The sequence below is a fragment of the Bos indicus genome, chromosome 21 (genome assembly GCF_029378745.1).
Source record: "Bos indicus isolate NIAB-ARS_2022 breed Sahiwal x Tharparkar chromosome 21, NIAB-ARS_B.indTharparkar_mat_pri_1.0, whole genome shotgun sequence".
NCBI classification, from domain to species: domain Eukaryota; kingdom Metazoa; phylum Chordata; class Mammalia; order Artiodactyla; family Bovidae; genus Bos; species Bos indicus.
The window spans coordinates 67623981-67637324 of record NC_091780.1 but is presented as its reverse complement, the minus strand read 5'-3'; the positions used below and the strand labels follow the sequence as shown (position 1 = coordinate 67637324).

Below are 13344 nucleotides of genomic sequence, written 5' to 3'. Positions count from 1 at the left end.
TTCTCTGGCCCGCGAGGCCAGTCATCCTGCCGCCAGCAGTCCCTGGTCTGGATCAGCCTGGTAGGTGGGCAGTGTGGAGAGGACCCCTCTGCTCCTGAGCATGGTCCTGGAGGCCCACAGAGCCCCCAGCGCCTGCAGTGGGCGAGCCCATGGCTGTCTGGAGCTCATTGGAAGGCTCTTGGCTGGACTGAGCCTGACCAGCACCTCCCGTGAGGGGACCCCCCCGGGTACTGCTCAGAATCCCTACAAGTTCCCCGGTGCCAAGTCAAGGCTTCCTGCATCTTTCAGTGGGACGTCTCGGCCAGACGGTGTCATCTATAGGCGGGGAGTGACCAGATGTCCCTCGGAGGGCAGGGGTAAGGATGGAGTCAGTCCCGGGCCTGGAGAACGGATGTGGCCAGTGCTCCAGGTGCCACACCCCCTCCCAAAGCTCCCATTCACCAGGCCGGGCCTGCCCTGGCCTTGGGTCAGCCTGGCCCAGGACAGCGAGGAGCATGGATGGACAATCACCCCGCGGCAGGGGTGCGGGGAGAGCGCCTGGGGGTGGGGTCGCAGGGGGAGCGCTGAGACAACTCAGGGGAGGGGCCGTGCGCTGGGGAGGGCAGGCAGGGGGCAGCGGGAGGAGAGGCTGGGGCCTGCACGCCAGGCCAGTCAGGAGCTTCATGTGCAGCCTGCAGACTTGTGCAAGGATGATCAAAACAGGCTTTTCTGGCTATTGGAGGGTAAGCGTCTCACATGGGATTTGGGGGGTTTTGCCAGTTCTGTCAAACCTTCCCATCTCCAACAGCGATGGGTGAAAAAGGCAATGGTGTGACTTGTAATTCTTTAACGTGTAGCTATCAGCACGCTCTTTACTTTAAGCATTTCTATTTCCTGTGAATTGCCATTTATAGCTTTGCCCACTTCAGTGGGTTGAACAGTGACCCCTGAAATATCTCCCCCTGGACCTCAGAGGGTCTCTGTAGATGTAATGAGTTAAGAGGTGACCCTTGGCCACCCTTTACAACTCTTTGACTTTTAACAAATTAACAGAACTGTTCAAAGAGAATGATACTCTATAATCTCTGGGCTAAATGGAAGAATTTTTTTTCTGATGCTTTATGCTAACAGATTAAAAACACAAACTCAAAAATACCTGGCACGCCAATACCATGGTTTAAAGATAGAAAAGAACTGCTCATAAGACCCTGAGGGTCTCCGTGCTGTATCAGTCTACTTTTATCAACACTTGATGTACTTGTCACACCACAGGACGCAGGACAAGGAGGAAAGTCAGGATGACCTGGGGCTTCAGGCCTAAGTTAAACAACTGTGCTTTTGAAAAATAGACTTAAGGCCTGAGAGGACGAGACTGTATGCGAGTTGAAAGAACAAGACTTGGGAGTCGAATTCCGCCACCACTGACAAGATGAGGGCCCTTTCCTGGCGGGGCAGGAAGTACGGGTGTGGCTGCCTGCTGGCGCCAGGGCCCCGGGGCCCAGAGCGGGGGCACCAGCATGCTCCCCACAGTGATCACAGGCGGACAGAAAGCAAGATCTGCCCCAAGACGCACTGCAGGGTCAGCACCCTGAGGACACGCCAGGATGCCCCCATCACTGAAGGGTAGGAAGATTTATGAGGAAGGTTTCCTTGTACAACTCAGGCCCCAAACTTGCAATTACTGCTCTGTGCTTCTGCACCTGCCTCCTCTCTGCAGTCAACACATTTAAGACCCCCCGTCAGGTCAAATGCCACTTCCTCTTGACAGCCCTCACCGACCCTGTCAGGCCAGGTGAACTGGCCCTTCCCACACCGGCATTTACACAGCTGGCTGTCTCCCCCGCCAGACGGTGGCGTGAAGGGGCGAGACTGTGATATGCTCTCTTGTGTGTCCTGGGCAACTAGCTCGGGGTCTGCTGCCCCAGCGTTTCAAGCCACCACCAGCGATGCTGCTGTTCCAAAACCTGCCTCTGCGCAGGCTTGACTGAGCTCAGAATCGGTTACTGACAAGCTACTTCACTCACATGCTCTACAATTCTTTATCAAATGAAAATTAGTTTCTGAATTCTATTCTGCAAATAGAGGTAATTGATTTTTGCAAGAAGCAAAGTATAACTTTGATAGCAACATGGTAATATGTGTAAGGTCGGAAGGATTGCTCATTGGGTACATGTTGCCTTCACTCAAATTGAATTACTGAAGAAGTTATTCAATTATGAAAAATACTATTGCTATTTTACAAAGGGGAGGTCACTTAAAGGTTATTAATAACCAGAAACAACAATCATACAGGAAACAGACTTCATGAGGGAAGAAAGTCACAGGCACAGAAAAGTTAAGCAAAGAAGGTAAAGTGGAGGTTACGGTGATTATTCTCACTTCATACAGAAAAACTAAGACAACCATTTCTAAATGGGGTCAGTATGTGCTCCTGAACATCTGCCAGGAACAAGCTGGTGGTCCTCAGGCCTGGCTGCCTGTCCAGGGCCCCTCTGTCTGCTGACCCACCAGTCACTGGCCTGCTGGGTTCAGAAGCCCTGCCCAGCCCCAGCTCCGCCCCCACCTGCCCTGCCACGCCCCACATCTCCCTCTGGGACGTTCCCCTTGGGGCCCTCCCAGGCTGGCCGCCCCTCCGCTGGATGACCCCCTTGCTTTGCAGGCTGTAAGCACTGGGCGCCCAGGCCTCAGGCCTTGACTGGCCCTTCTCTCTACTCGCTCTAGGGCCTGGGCTGCCAGGACCACCTATTCACACACTGTGGCCCAGACCACTCCCTCCTTCCCAGAGCCCACTCTCTCCCCCTGAGCCACACCTGGACAGGGCACTCTGGTTCATCCGCTGCTCTAGTTACAAGCTCTGGGCATCCGCTCAACTCACAGTCTGTGCTCAAGCCACCAGCTAATCCCACTGGCTCCGTGTAATGCTGACCAACCACATCTGCCCCTTGCTCAGGGCTGCCCAGACGCCCACCTCTAGCCTGCTCCCATCAACTTCCCACCTCGCCCCTGCCCTGTGCGAGGCAGCCCCTGAAATCCACCTGCTGAGTGGGCTCCGTCTTGGAGCCAGAGCTGCCCGTGGCCGCTCCCCCTGCCCCAATGCTCTTTCTGCATCGTCCCGACGGCCTTGGAGGGGCCCGCCCTCACCACCCCTCCTCCCGTCTTTGTCGTACTTATGACCTCTTCCCACTGGAAGATGAGGTCACCCTGAACCCCTAGAACAGCGCCCAGCACACAGTAGGCATGTAGTAAATATGTACTCAACAACCAAATATTCAACACTGTCCACACCACTGACTCTTCTGGAAGCTTGTCCTTCATCCCAACATCTGTTTCTCTTTAATTTACACATAAGTGATCTGATTCTAACATGCGCACAATATAAAACCGTGCAGAAACAAGGGAGGCACGAAGAAATGTTAACTTCTCCTCTCTCTCCAAGAGAGACAGCTGTACTTCAACGCTGTGGGATCAATCACCCTGCTGAAGTGATGGTTCTGTCTCGGAGCCGTAGAATGGTTAAGCGATCCGACAAGAGGAGGCTATTCCCTGGGACAAGTGGTAAATTCTACCTTTTTTTTTTTGGCACCCCAAATGACAGTCGATCAAGGCAATGGAAAATGCTAATTGCGTAAATCAAAATGGGCAAAACAAATACAGCTTAGCTCTGAAATAGTCAGATGAAAGTTGCTGGTTACACCTATCTCTTCTCTTTATTTCTGAGAGGACAGTCACTGGGCGAGCGATCCTATGGATGAGCAGGCTCTGGACAGAGCCAAGGGGGGGTGGGGGACACCGCACCTGCAGTGTGACCATGGGGACCTGGCTCTTGCAGTGGCTGCACGTGGCCTCGCGGTATTTACAGGCCTTCTCCACGTGGTCACGCAGGTCCTTCCTCAGCACTTTCTCTTTGCAGTCGGCACGGACACACGGGAGCTCCTCAAACTGGCAGTCATTCTTCAAATGCACCTGGAAGGCAGACCATCCGGAGTTCTCAGCCGGCAGGCCTCCAGGCTGAGATACCAACCGCAGCCTCTAGGGTGTCAAATCCTACGCAAGCGTCTCTTATCGGCCGCTAGACCAGTTTCTCACCGAGAAGAGTGACCAACCTATCAAGAGATACTGAATTTCATATTCCATTTAGTGATTACTCAAACTATATTGCTTTTGAAGAACTAAGTCAATTAACCTTTCTTCCTGGATAAATAAATGGTTATCCGCTAAGGACTTAGTTTTATTCTAATTCAAATATCCTTCCAGGATTAAATATGACAGTAATAAAAAAAAAAAAACATAAGAAGTTACATGGAATTTTATGGTTATAAAAAGGAGGTTTAAATGGGCCTTCTATAATTAACAGTCAATTCAGATTTCTTTCTACTCTAAATAGGGTAGGGTGCTCAAAAACCAATTGACATTTCTGCCTGTGATATCATAAAAATAACACTTGCCACCCAAGTGGCTCTGTCTGCTCTCCTATTTGGTTGTGTCTGAGAGGCGGATGCAGGCGTGGTCTGGGGCTCCACGGTGCTGACCGGGGCCGTTGTTTCTGGGCGTCTCGCCGCACTCACCAGCAGGTGCCCCAGGGCCAGCTGCTCCGTGCAGCCCCGGCCCTCGTTCCGACAGAAGATCTGAAGGGCCAGAATCTCCCTCTTGCAGCAATTATCCTTAAACACCTGAAATTGAAAGACAGCTATTTTAGAGGATTAAGATTTCTTAATCTCCACATGCTGCTACTTTAGACAAGGCAAGACCACTCTAAAAAGTCACGAGCACATCTCTGAAGAGGGCTCACAAAGCACTAAGGACCGTTTTAATGTCTAAGTGAGCAGAAAGAAGGAGCCATCCCCACTAAGAGACACAGTTTACATGATACAACCTTAACTACCAGCTTTTCATGGATAAACCCAGAGTAAGCAAGCTGTACTGAACAACTGAAGATCACTCTGGAGCATCCAAGCGTTTTAGATGGACTCACATTCTCAGGGCGAGCCCACACCAGGACCGAGTTCACATTGGATCCTGGACACTGCCAGGCCCCAGCCTTGCTGGGAGCGGAACGTCCCATGGAGGAATGGGGCGGTGGGAGTGGGCGCTACAGCGGGAGGCCTTGCTAGATCCTCGCCGGAGGAACAGAGAATCAACCCTAAAAGACAACGAGCTGCAGACGGTTTGTACAACATTTATCTTGGTTCCTGCTCTGAAGGGTATTATCACTTGTAACTAACTCATTTTTCACCAAAAAGAAGGCATTAGCGTGCTATTTAAGCAACTTTTAAAAACATGTTGCAAAGATATAGTTAATCCAACAACGAAAATGTCCCCCTTTGAAAATGAAAACCCTCCTTGAATTTTTTTTCCCTTAGAGAGCAAGTACTCTCAGTCCTTCTAACAACACAAGCTACACCACCCTAGTACTCAGACACTTCTAAGAAACCCCCACGCACTAATGCTCTGTAACAGCAGAAAACCAGAGAGCTCTTTCTTGACTCCAAAAGTAAAGAAATAGAATCAACAGCTGCTAAGAGTTAAAAATAAACTAATTTGGAGCCAAATCTAATCTTAGGTAAACATGACTTTTTTTAAAAGGTCATAATTTAAGATGTTGAAGTCAACAGAACAGGTATTTTGAACCAGTAAGAAATAATGTGATCACAGAAAATGATCTTTCTGTGCTGCTAAGTTTATTTTCTTTTCTTTGGGCTGCCCCTCATGGCTTGTGGGATCTTAGTTTTCTGACCAGGGACTGAACTGGGTCCACGTCAGCAGAAGCACAGAGTCTTAATCGCTGGATCACCAGGGAATTCCCTAAGTTTCTTAAATCACTTGAGTTTAACTTTGGTTCCCCAGTGGCTCAAATGGTAAAGAATCTGCCTGCAATGCGGAAGACCCAAGTTTAATCTCTGGGTTGGGAATATCCCCTGGAGAAGGGAATGGCAATCCACTCCAGTATTCTTGCCTGAAGAATTCCGCAGACAGAGAAGCCTGGTGGGCAGCAGTCCATAAGGTCACAAAGAGTCTGATACAATTGAGCGACTAACATAACTTCATAACTTTTCATAGATTGAAAACCTAAGAACAATAAAAGTACAGAACTTCAGGGCTGAGAAAGAGCTCGTATCATTTCTGCAACCATCCCATTTTATAGATGGGGAAGCAGAGGCCCTGGGGCGGTGCCCGCCTCAGTGACCTGCCCAGTGGCTGAGGTGAGTCTCCTGGGGCCCAACCAGACCTACATTTCCCCATGAGGATCCCTGGCTTATTCAGTCTCATTTACAAGTCTTCATCAAACTCCATAATCGTTCTTCAGCTATCAATGCCATTGAAAAACAGGGGTAACAACTCTGAATAATGAAATGAGGCACTAAAAAAGTTCACCTCAGCCCACTGCTTCAACCTCCTCTCCCAGTCACATTGGTTTGCTGTTGTTATTTAGTCGCTCAGTTGTGTCTGACTCTTTGTGATCCCGTGGACTGCAGCCCACCAGGCTCCTCTATCCATGGGCATTTCCCAGGCAAGAATACTGGGGTGGGTTGCCATTTCCTTCTCCAGGGGATCTTCCTGACCCAAGGATTGAACTGTATTGTGTCTCCTGTATTGGCAGGTGGGTTTTTTACCACTGAGCCACTGGGGAAGCTTGTTACATTGGTTAGATAATCGCTAACAGGTTGCCATGTTAAAACAAGGGGTAGAGCTGAGTGACCTGTTTTTCTTACAAAAAATCCCCTCCCTACTGCTGGGCAGGTAAATGCTGAGGAGGCACAGGTATGCGGATTTCGGACAATTCTGTCTCTGACCTGCCTGGAGCAGCTGATGCTGGGGCCCATCCTGGCAGCCCTCGGGCCCCCGTCACCAGCAAGCCCCAAGTCCCCACGCGCACCGGTGCTGCCAAACAGCAAGGCCACGGGAAAACCCGAGTGAGAACTTCACTGTACAATTTAATGGCCTACACTTAAAAAATGGTTAGGTTCATTAATCAAAATATCAGAACCACGTATTTTTATTGATCTTTTAAGTACTTCAAGAACGAGTGGTTTCAAATGAGAAGTGTGCCTGGGAGAGCTTGGCAGGGTGCAGACGACCACACGGTGGGTGAGAAGGGCCCAGGCCCCTGGGTGCTGGGCTGCGGGACCCTCACAAGCTCTGAGGCACCCTCAGCCACGCAGGGGACGGGAGGGCTGAAAGCGCATGTGTCTAATGACTTCCAGGCGTTGCGTGGAACGGGAGACAGCACATTCGGTAGGGCCTGCAGACCAGCACCGTCTGAAGCCTGAGTGCAGCCATCTGGGAGGAGGACCTGAGACAACAGTGCACATCCCCCACCCGGGGTCTTGGGAGGTGAAACCATGACTGACCCAGGGGAGGAGGCAGGCTCGGGGCTGAAGCACCTGCCCAGCATATCTGCCCGGTGTGCCGGGGTGCTTACAGCCCCCTGCCTCGACCCTGCTCTGCCAGCCATCAGAGCCAGGGAAACTCAGAGCCAGCGCGCAAGATGCGAACCTTGCGGAAGGCACCACCCAGCGCAACACGGAGACTAAACAGCTTTTTAAAAACCAGGAATACCTTGTCTTTGATGATGACTTCTTGACAAGCAGTACATTTTGGGCTGGAGGAGCTGAGGGGAGAGACACAGTAAACGTGTTAGAGGGTGAGCACCTTCTCATCTGAACCCACTGGGAACACTGAGCCATTCACTTAGGGGTCGTGTCTGCTGTGCAGAGCTCAGAGCACCAGGGCTTCAGGATGCCAGGGTAAGTTTGGTTTAAATACGGTTTAAATGGGAGAAAAGGGCTAAGATTCTTTTTTAGTAGTGATTTTTCATAAGGAAGTTTTTCAGCAGAGCAGCTTAGATCAGTCCCTCTTGGAAAGTCCCTTTCAATTAAAAGTGAAATTTCATTTCAGAAACCAAAAGCAGCTCCGCGCGGAGGGGCTCTGTGGCATGAGTGTCCCCAGCTCCCAGGAGGGCCTCTGAACAGTGCTGCCTTACCAGCACAGAAAGTGCTGGATCCACAGGCTGTCTCCTTCACAGCCGCTGAAAGGCTGATGGAATTCCACGGACTTGAATCCCGTGGGAATCGAAAGCTGAGCCTGTCTACAGAGACCACGAGTCTCCTACATGATTCTTGTCCCCAAACTCAGGACACGAGCCACTGCTCCCTAGCTGCCCTTTTTTGGACTTGAGTCTCACCCCCATCCTGTGCTGGAAACCACCTCCGAGAGATTAAAAATAAAAAACTAATTTTGAGTGCTCCTTCCTTCCAGGGCCCCTGCCCTCGACAGCCTGAGAGCACCTGGCATCCAGGCCAGGGGCACTGTGGGGGATCCGGGAGCAGCAGGCAGGTGGGCAGGGGGGCCCTGGGGAGAGGGTGGGAGACCTGAGGGTCGGGGGCAGGGACATTAACAGGCTTTAAAATGATAGCTCGCTCATCCAGACTTCACCAGCACGGAGCCTGTGCTCACCTGTTTTAATCACGGGACTTTCTGAGCGCCCTTAGAGCCCAGGGCGCCTGGGCAGGATCCCCTGACACCTGCCGAAGGCCGGAGCAGGAGGAGCGCCAGGAGCAGAGGAGGGCAGAGACTGGAAGAGACCCCGCCCCCGGCCCACGGTGCCCCGCACAGGGAAAGCAGGCGCCCTGGGGCTGCGCCACTAAACTCCGTTCCAGAGCTGAGTCCTCAGTCCGGGGGGAGAGGACGAGAGCTCAGCCGCAAGTCCCCAGAGGGAGCCCTGGGGAGGGAGGCTGCCCCCAGCGGAGGGCTGGACGAGCCAGGGCAGCCTTCCCGGTTCCCACTCGCTGGTGGGGGCCCAGGCTGAGCACAGTGCTCAGCACCCCGCCGGGTGAAACCTGCGGGATGAACCAGCACGCTCTGCTATACAACTCCAGCCTCCCTGACGCTGGGGGCTTTGAACGCGTTAATTCACGACGTGCCCGCGAGGGCTGCTGCGGACTCCCTGACACTCAGCTCCAGGGCGTCCTGTCCTTACTGAGGACCTGCCCCCCACATCCCGAACCGGCTGCACATCCCCTATCCTGGGGGATCGCCCTGAAGGGCCCCACCATCGTTGGTGGACGGGGTGGCTCCTCCCCAGAACGTGAGCGCCTCCAGCAAAACTGGGCCAGGCAGACAGGGGACAGGGGCCCCAGGGGAAAGACCTTGCGGGGGGAGTTGGGGGGGCGCCCCAAGTCTGCAGCCGGACCCAGGCCCTCCAGCCAGACGCACCTGAGCAGGGCGCCCATGCAGGTCTCGCAGAAGCGGTGCCCGCACTCCGTCTGCTTGGGGCTGCAGAGCACCAGGCGGCACTTCTCGCACTTGTACTTGTCCTCCACGGCCTTGACGAAGCGCTCCTTGTAGCCACCCTGCTCGGGGACCAGCACGGCGGGCCCGGCTCCGCGCTCGGGGTGCAGCTTCAGCGGGGGGTTGGCAGGCAGGGCGCCGGCCGCGTCCAGCTTCTTACTGGGCTCCATCCTAGGAGAAGGGGGTCCATCAGAGCAGGGACGTGGCGGGGGGCCGGCAGCCGGCCAGGGCTCCCCGCGGGCTTCCAGCCTCCAGCACCCAGGTCTCCGCCCGGGGCCTGCTGCAAGGCGCAGATTGCATTGTTAAGGCTCTTCAATTTAAAATGCAGATGATGCTCTGCGTCACTTCGGATTCTATGGACCGGACCGTTCTGACGGTGCGGCTCCTGTCACCCAGCAACCACCTCCCTTGGGCGGGCTGCCCGGCCCCCTTCTCGAGCCTGCCCTGCAGCCTCGGACCCGCCCTGGGTGTGCGGGACCCGGTGCCCAGGACTGGATGCCGGCGGGGATGCTGGGCCTGGCCAACCACACAGTGACACATGGCCAGTCCCCACCTGCGACGCCCTGTCCCAGCAAAGGAGAAGGTGCCTGGAGACACAACAGAGCTCCTTTCAAAACTCACCGGGTCTCTCAAGACCAGCTATGCTCCTCCTCAATCCTTCTACTTCTGCTACTGACACAACTAAGGCCCAAATGCCTTCTCCTTATGAGGTGCTGGGCGCCCCCCCCTCAGCCCGAGGCTCCCCAAATCCTTCTCATGAGGTGCTGGGCACCCCTCCCTGCTCAGCCCGAGGCTCCCCAAATGCCTTCTCCTTATGACGTGCTGGGTGTCCACCCCCGCCTCAGCCCGAGGCTCCCCAAATGCCTTCTCCTTATGAGGCGCTGGGTGTCCACCGCCCCCCCTCAGCCCGAGGCTCCCCACCAGCCAGGCCAGGCCGGACTCGGGTTCTGCAGGAATGGGGCACACTGCACCCCCGGCCCCAGGGGACCTGGTGGGCCGGGGGCAGAGGCCGCGCTGCCCGAGGCTCACTCCTCACGCTGCCTCTTCCCGCCCCTGGACAGGGCCGAAGGGAGGTGCGCCCGTGGCTGGGACGAGCAGGAACCACGCAGGAGGCAGTGCCCATGACAGGAAGATGACCCGTGTTCCAGCCACACGGGGGTTACTTTTAACAAAACAGTACACTACTGTGCTAAGCGCAGGAGCCTCCTGTGGCATCTATTAGTGACACCAAAAAAAAAAAAAGATTTCAAAGTGACCCCCAGCAACCCTTTGCTCACCATCACTGATTAGTATCCTGTTTGTCAAGACACTAAACGGGAAGGTGCCTGTCTGGGAAACGGATCAACCAGGAGTCAGGCTGTTGCCACGGGTCGCCTGCCCGTCCTCCTGCAGATGCTGACCCCAGCTCCGCCGCCCTCCTCTCCACACCCCTCCTGCCTTTTCACGGAGCCCACCCTGGTCAGCCCACTCAAGGCCCACCCCCGCGGTCCATCCTCCCAAGACTGCTGCTTGTGGTTTATTTACTGCCTCACTCCCTGAGGCAGGGCGTGGGTTTGGATCTGCTTTGTTGAACAGACCCTGGGCACCTGGAATCACTAGGGCCTGAGGTAAAAGATTCTCATTACACATCTGCTGAGTTAACAGAGGGAAAGGTGAGGTCTGAGCCACTCATAGCAAACTGTGTTTCTGTGAAGTCAGAAAAAAGAAAACTTCATTTTTCAGAACTAATCTCATAGCTTCATGCCTTGAAAACCTGCGCTTAGATCAGACGCTACTTGCAACTGTGGTTTAGTGTGTTATCCTGTAATGCGTGAGGAACGTGTGTTCCATAAGTAAACAGTTTTCAGTGAGACATGTTTGATTCTTCGGCTGTGAATTCCTACTTCAAACATAAGAGACAACTCAGGATGAAGCTCAGACAAACAGTCACTGCTTGTTTGCGTGTAACAGGTGTGGGTCACACGGCCTCTGCAGACACGTGAAGAACGCAGGGTTGGCTCCTCGGTTTTTACAGGCTGCTTAAGACAAGTGAGCACACGCCAAGAATCGCAAGCACATGAGGAGAACCTCCCTGCAGCCTGTCCTGAAAGGCAGAGCACAGGCCTGTCAGGACTCCCCTGGAATGTGGGGTGCTGACCGGGAACACACCCCAAGGGCTGCTCGAAACCCCGCCCAAGGCCCCCGTCCTGCCCCATGCACGGTCCATTCCTGAGCTGAGCTGCTGGCTGGATAACGAGCTTCCAGGGATGGAGGGAAAGAAGCACCTGGGCAGGACAGACAGGAAAAGCATCAGCCCTCCCTGAATACTCGCAAGTGAGGTCAGAGAAGATGATCTGAACACGATGCACCCAGGACAGGCAAATCCCAGAGCCCCAGAGCAGGTGCTCAGTCGGCAGGGGTGGGCGCACCTATTAACGGGAACGGGGCTTCCTGGGTGACCCGAGGGTTCTGGAACTGGGCACAGAGGTGACTGCACATTCTGTGAAGAGACTAAAAACCAGTGAGCCATACGCTTTAAAGGGGGTGGACTCTATGGTATGTGAATGATACTTCAATTTGAAATCTAAACAAAGAATATGTCAAAGTAACTGTTTAAGCCAGTTCTATTTAGGTTTGGTTAATTTGTGACATTTATACGTGGCGTCATACACTTTAAATGTAAGACTAGAATCTAAGTGGCTATGCCCGATGCTGGGGAAGGGCCTCAGGAAGATTTCTCTATGAGAGTAGACACTCGCAGAGAAGACAATGAGGCCCAGAGGCGGATGCTCTGCTGGTCTCCGTGCGAGTGTGCAGACACCTAGGATCAGCACACACACGTGGAGGGAACGCATCTCCTCCTTCCTCCACACAAACCACACTGCGTGTGCAACACATGCAAACTAACCTACGGCTCTCCTGCATCACCAACTGCATCCCGGGCATTTCTCCACAGCGGCCTGTGAACAGGCACCGTATCACGGGAAAGGCCACACGGCATGCCACGTGGGGTTCTCTAGTTCTGCTCACGGACAATGAGGCTGGTTTCAGCTGATATTATAAACGACCTGCAGAGAACACTCCTGAACACATCTCTGCACACTTAGGCAAGCACACAGCAACATGGCCGCTGGGTCAAAGATCACGTCCGTTTTAAAACATATTGTTATTCAGTAGCCAAGTTGTGTCCGACTCTTTGCGACCCCATGAACTGCAGCACGCCAGGCTTCCCTGTCCTTCACCAACTCCCTGAGTTTGTTCAGACTCATGTCCATATAGAATCATTGCCCAACATCTTTCTAAAAGGGTTGCCCACTTTATACTTCCTCCAATGGTTAGTAAACTGTTAAACAAACATTGTTTTAGAGGACAACAGCCAGTTTTGCTCCAACGCTGAAGCTCTGACTTTGTTTCAGCCTCAGCCGTGTTTTCTGGAAGGCACTGCTAGCCGTGCGTGAGCAAGTCTCAGGTTCTCCCACGGGTGTTCGTCTCCTGAAGAGCCGCCAGTTGGCTCGGCCGTGCAACGTGGGAGGGCATACCCACTGGCCTCCCATCAGGCGGGAGAGGCCTTCTCAGGTGAGTGGCTCTGCAGGGGTTGCCGAACCAACCACATTTCATCTCAGCAGATAACCAGGTACCTCCAGCGTACATGGCACTCTGCCTTGCTTGTCAGGGAAAGGTGGTGAGGGAGACTGTCCCCGCCCCTCGGGAGCTCTGCGGGAGTCCTGAGGAAGGGGGGCACTCCAGGGTCAGCAGGGGTAATGGCGGCAGGAGCGGGAAGCATCCCCTGAGAGCTTACAGGGGCTGCGGATCCTCAGGCTGGGAGGCTTGCGCCCCATGTTGGGGAGATGGGGCTTCCCGAGCGGGACTTGGGGCAGGATGATCCCAGCTCTAGCGGAGGGCAAGGCAGACACACACAGATGCAGCACAGCTGGGTGGGTGTGGCGGGTGGCCAGGTCCTAGGGGCTCTGGGGGTCAGATAGGCAGGGCGTCCAGCTGCGAGTGGCCTGGCTGGGAGGGCAGGCCTGGCGCTCCTGCCCTGAGACAAGTCCTCGGGCACAGCTTTTATCCTGTTTTTCTTTTCCCGTGAAAAGCAGA

General features: G+C 54.1%; 1 protein-coding gene across 2 annotated transcripts in view; it reads right to left on the bottom strand.

Moving 5' to 3' along the window:
- Nucleotides 1-13344, bottom strand: part of TRAF3 (TNF receptor associated factor 3) — a 116244-nt gene that overhangs the window by 21131 nt on the left and 81769 nt on the right. For both annotated transcript variants that reach the window (XM_070775784.1, XM_070775785.1), the window contains exons 3-6: nt 9193-9438; nt 7537-7588; nt 4545-4649; nt 3775-3942 (exon numbers count right to left, since the gene is read on the bottom strand). In XM_070775784.1, coding sequence (XP_070631885.1) covers nt 3775-3942; nt 4545-4649; nt 7537-7588; nt 9193-9437 — 570 coding nt within the window. In that variant the 5' untranslated portion in view covers nt 9438. The remainder of the gene's footprint in view (nt 1-3774; nt 3943-4544; nt 4650-7536; nt 7589-9192; nt 9439-13344) is intronic.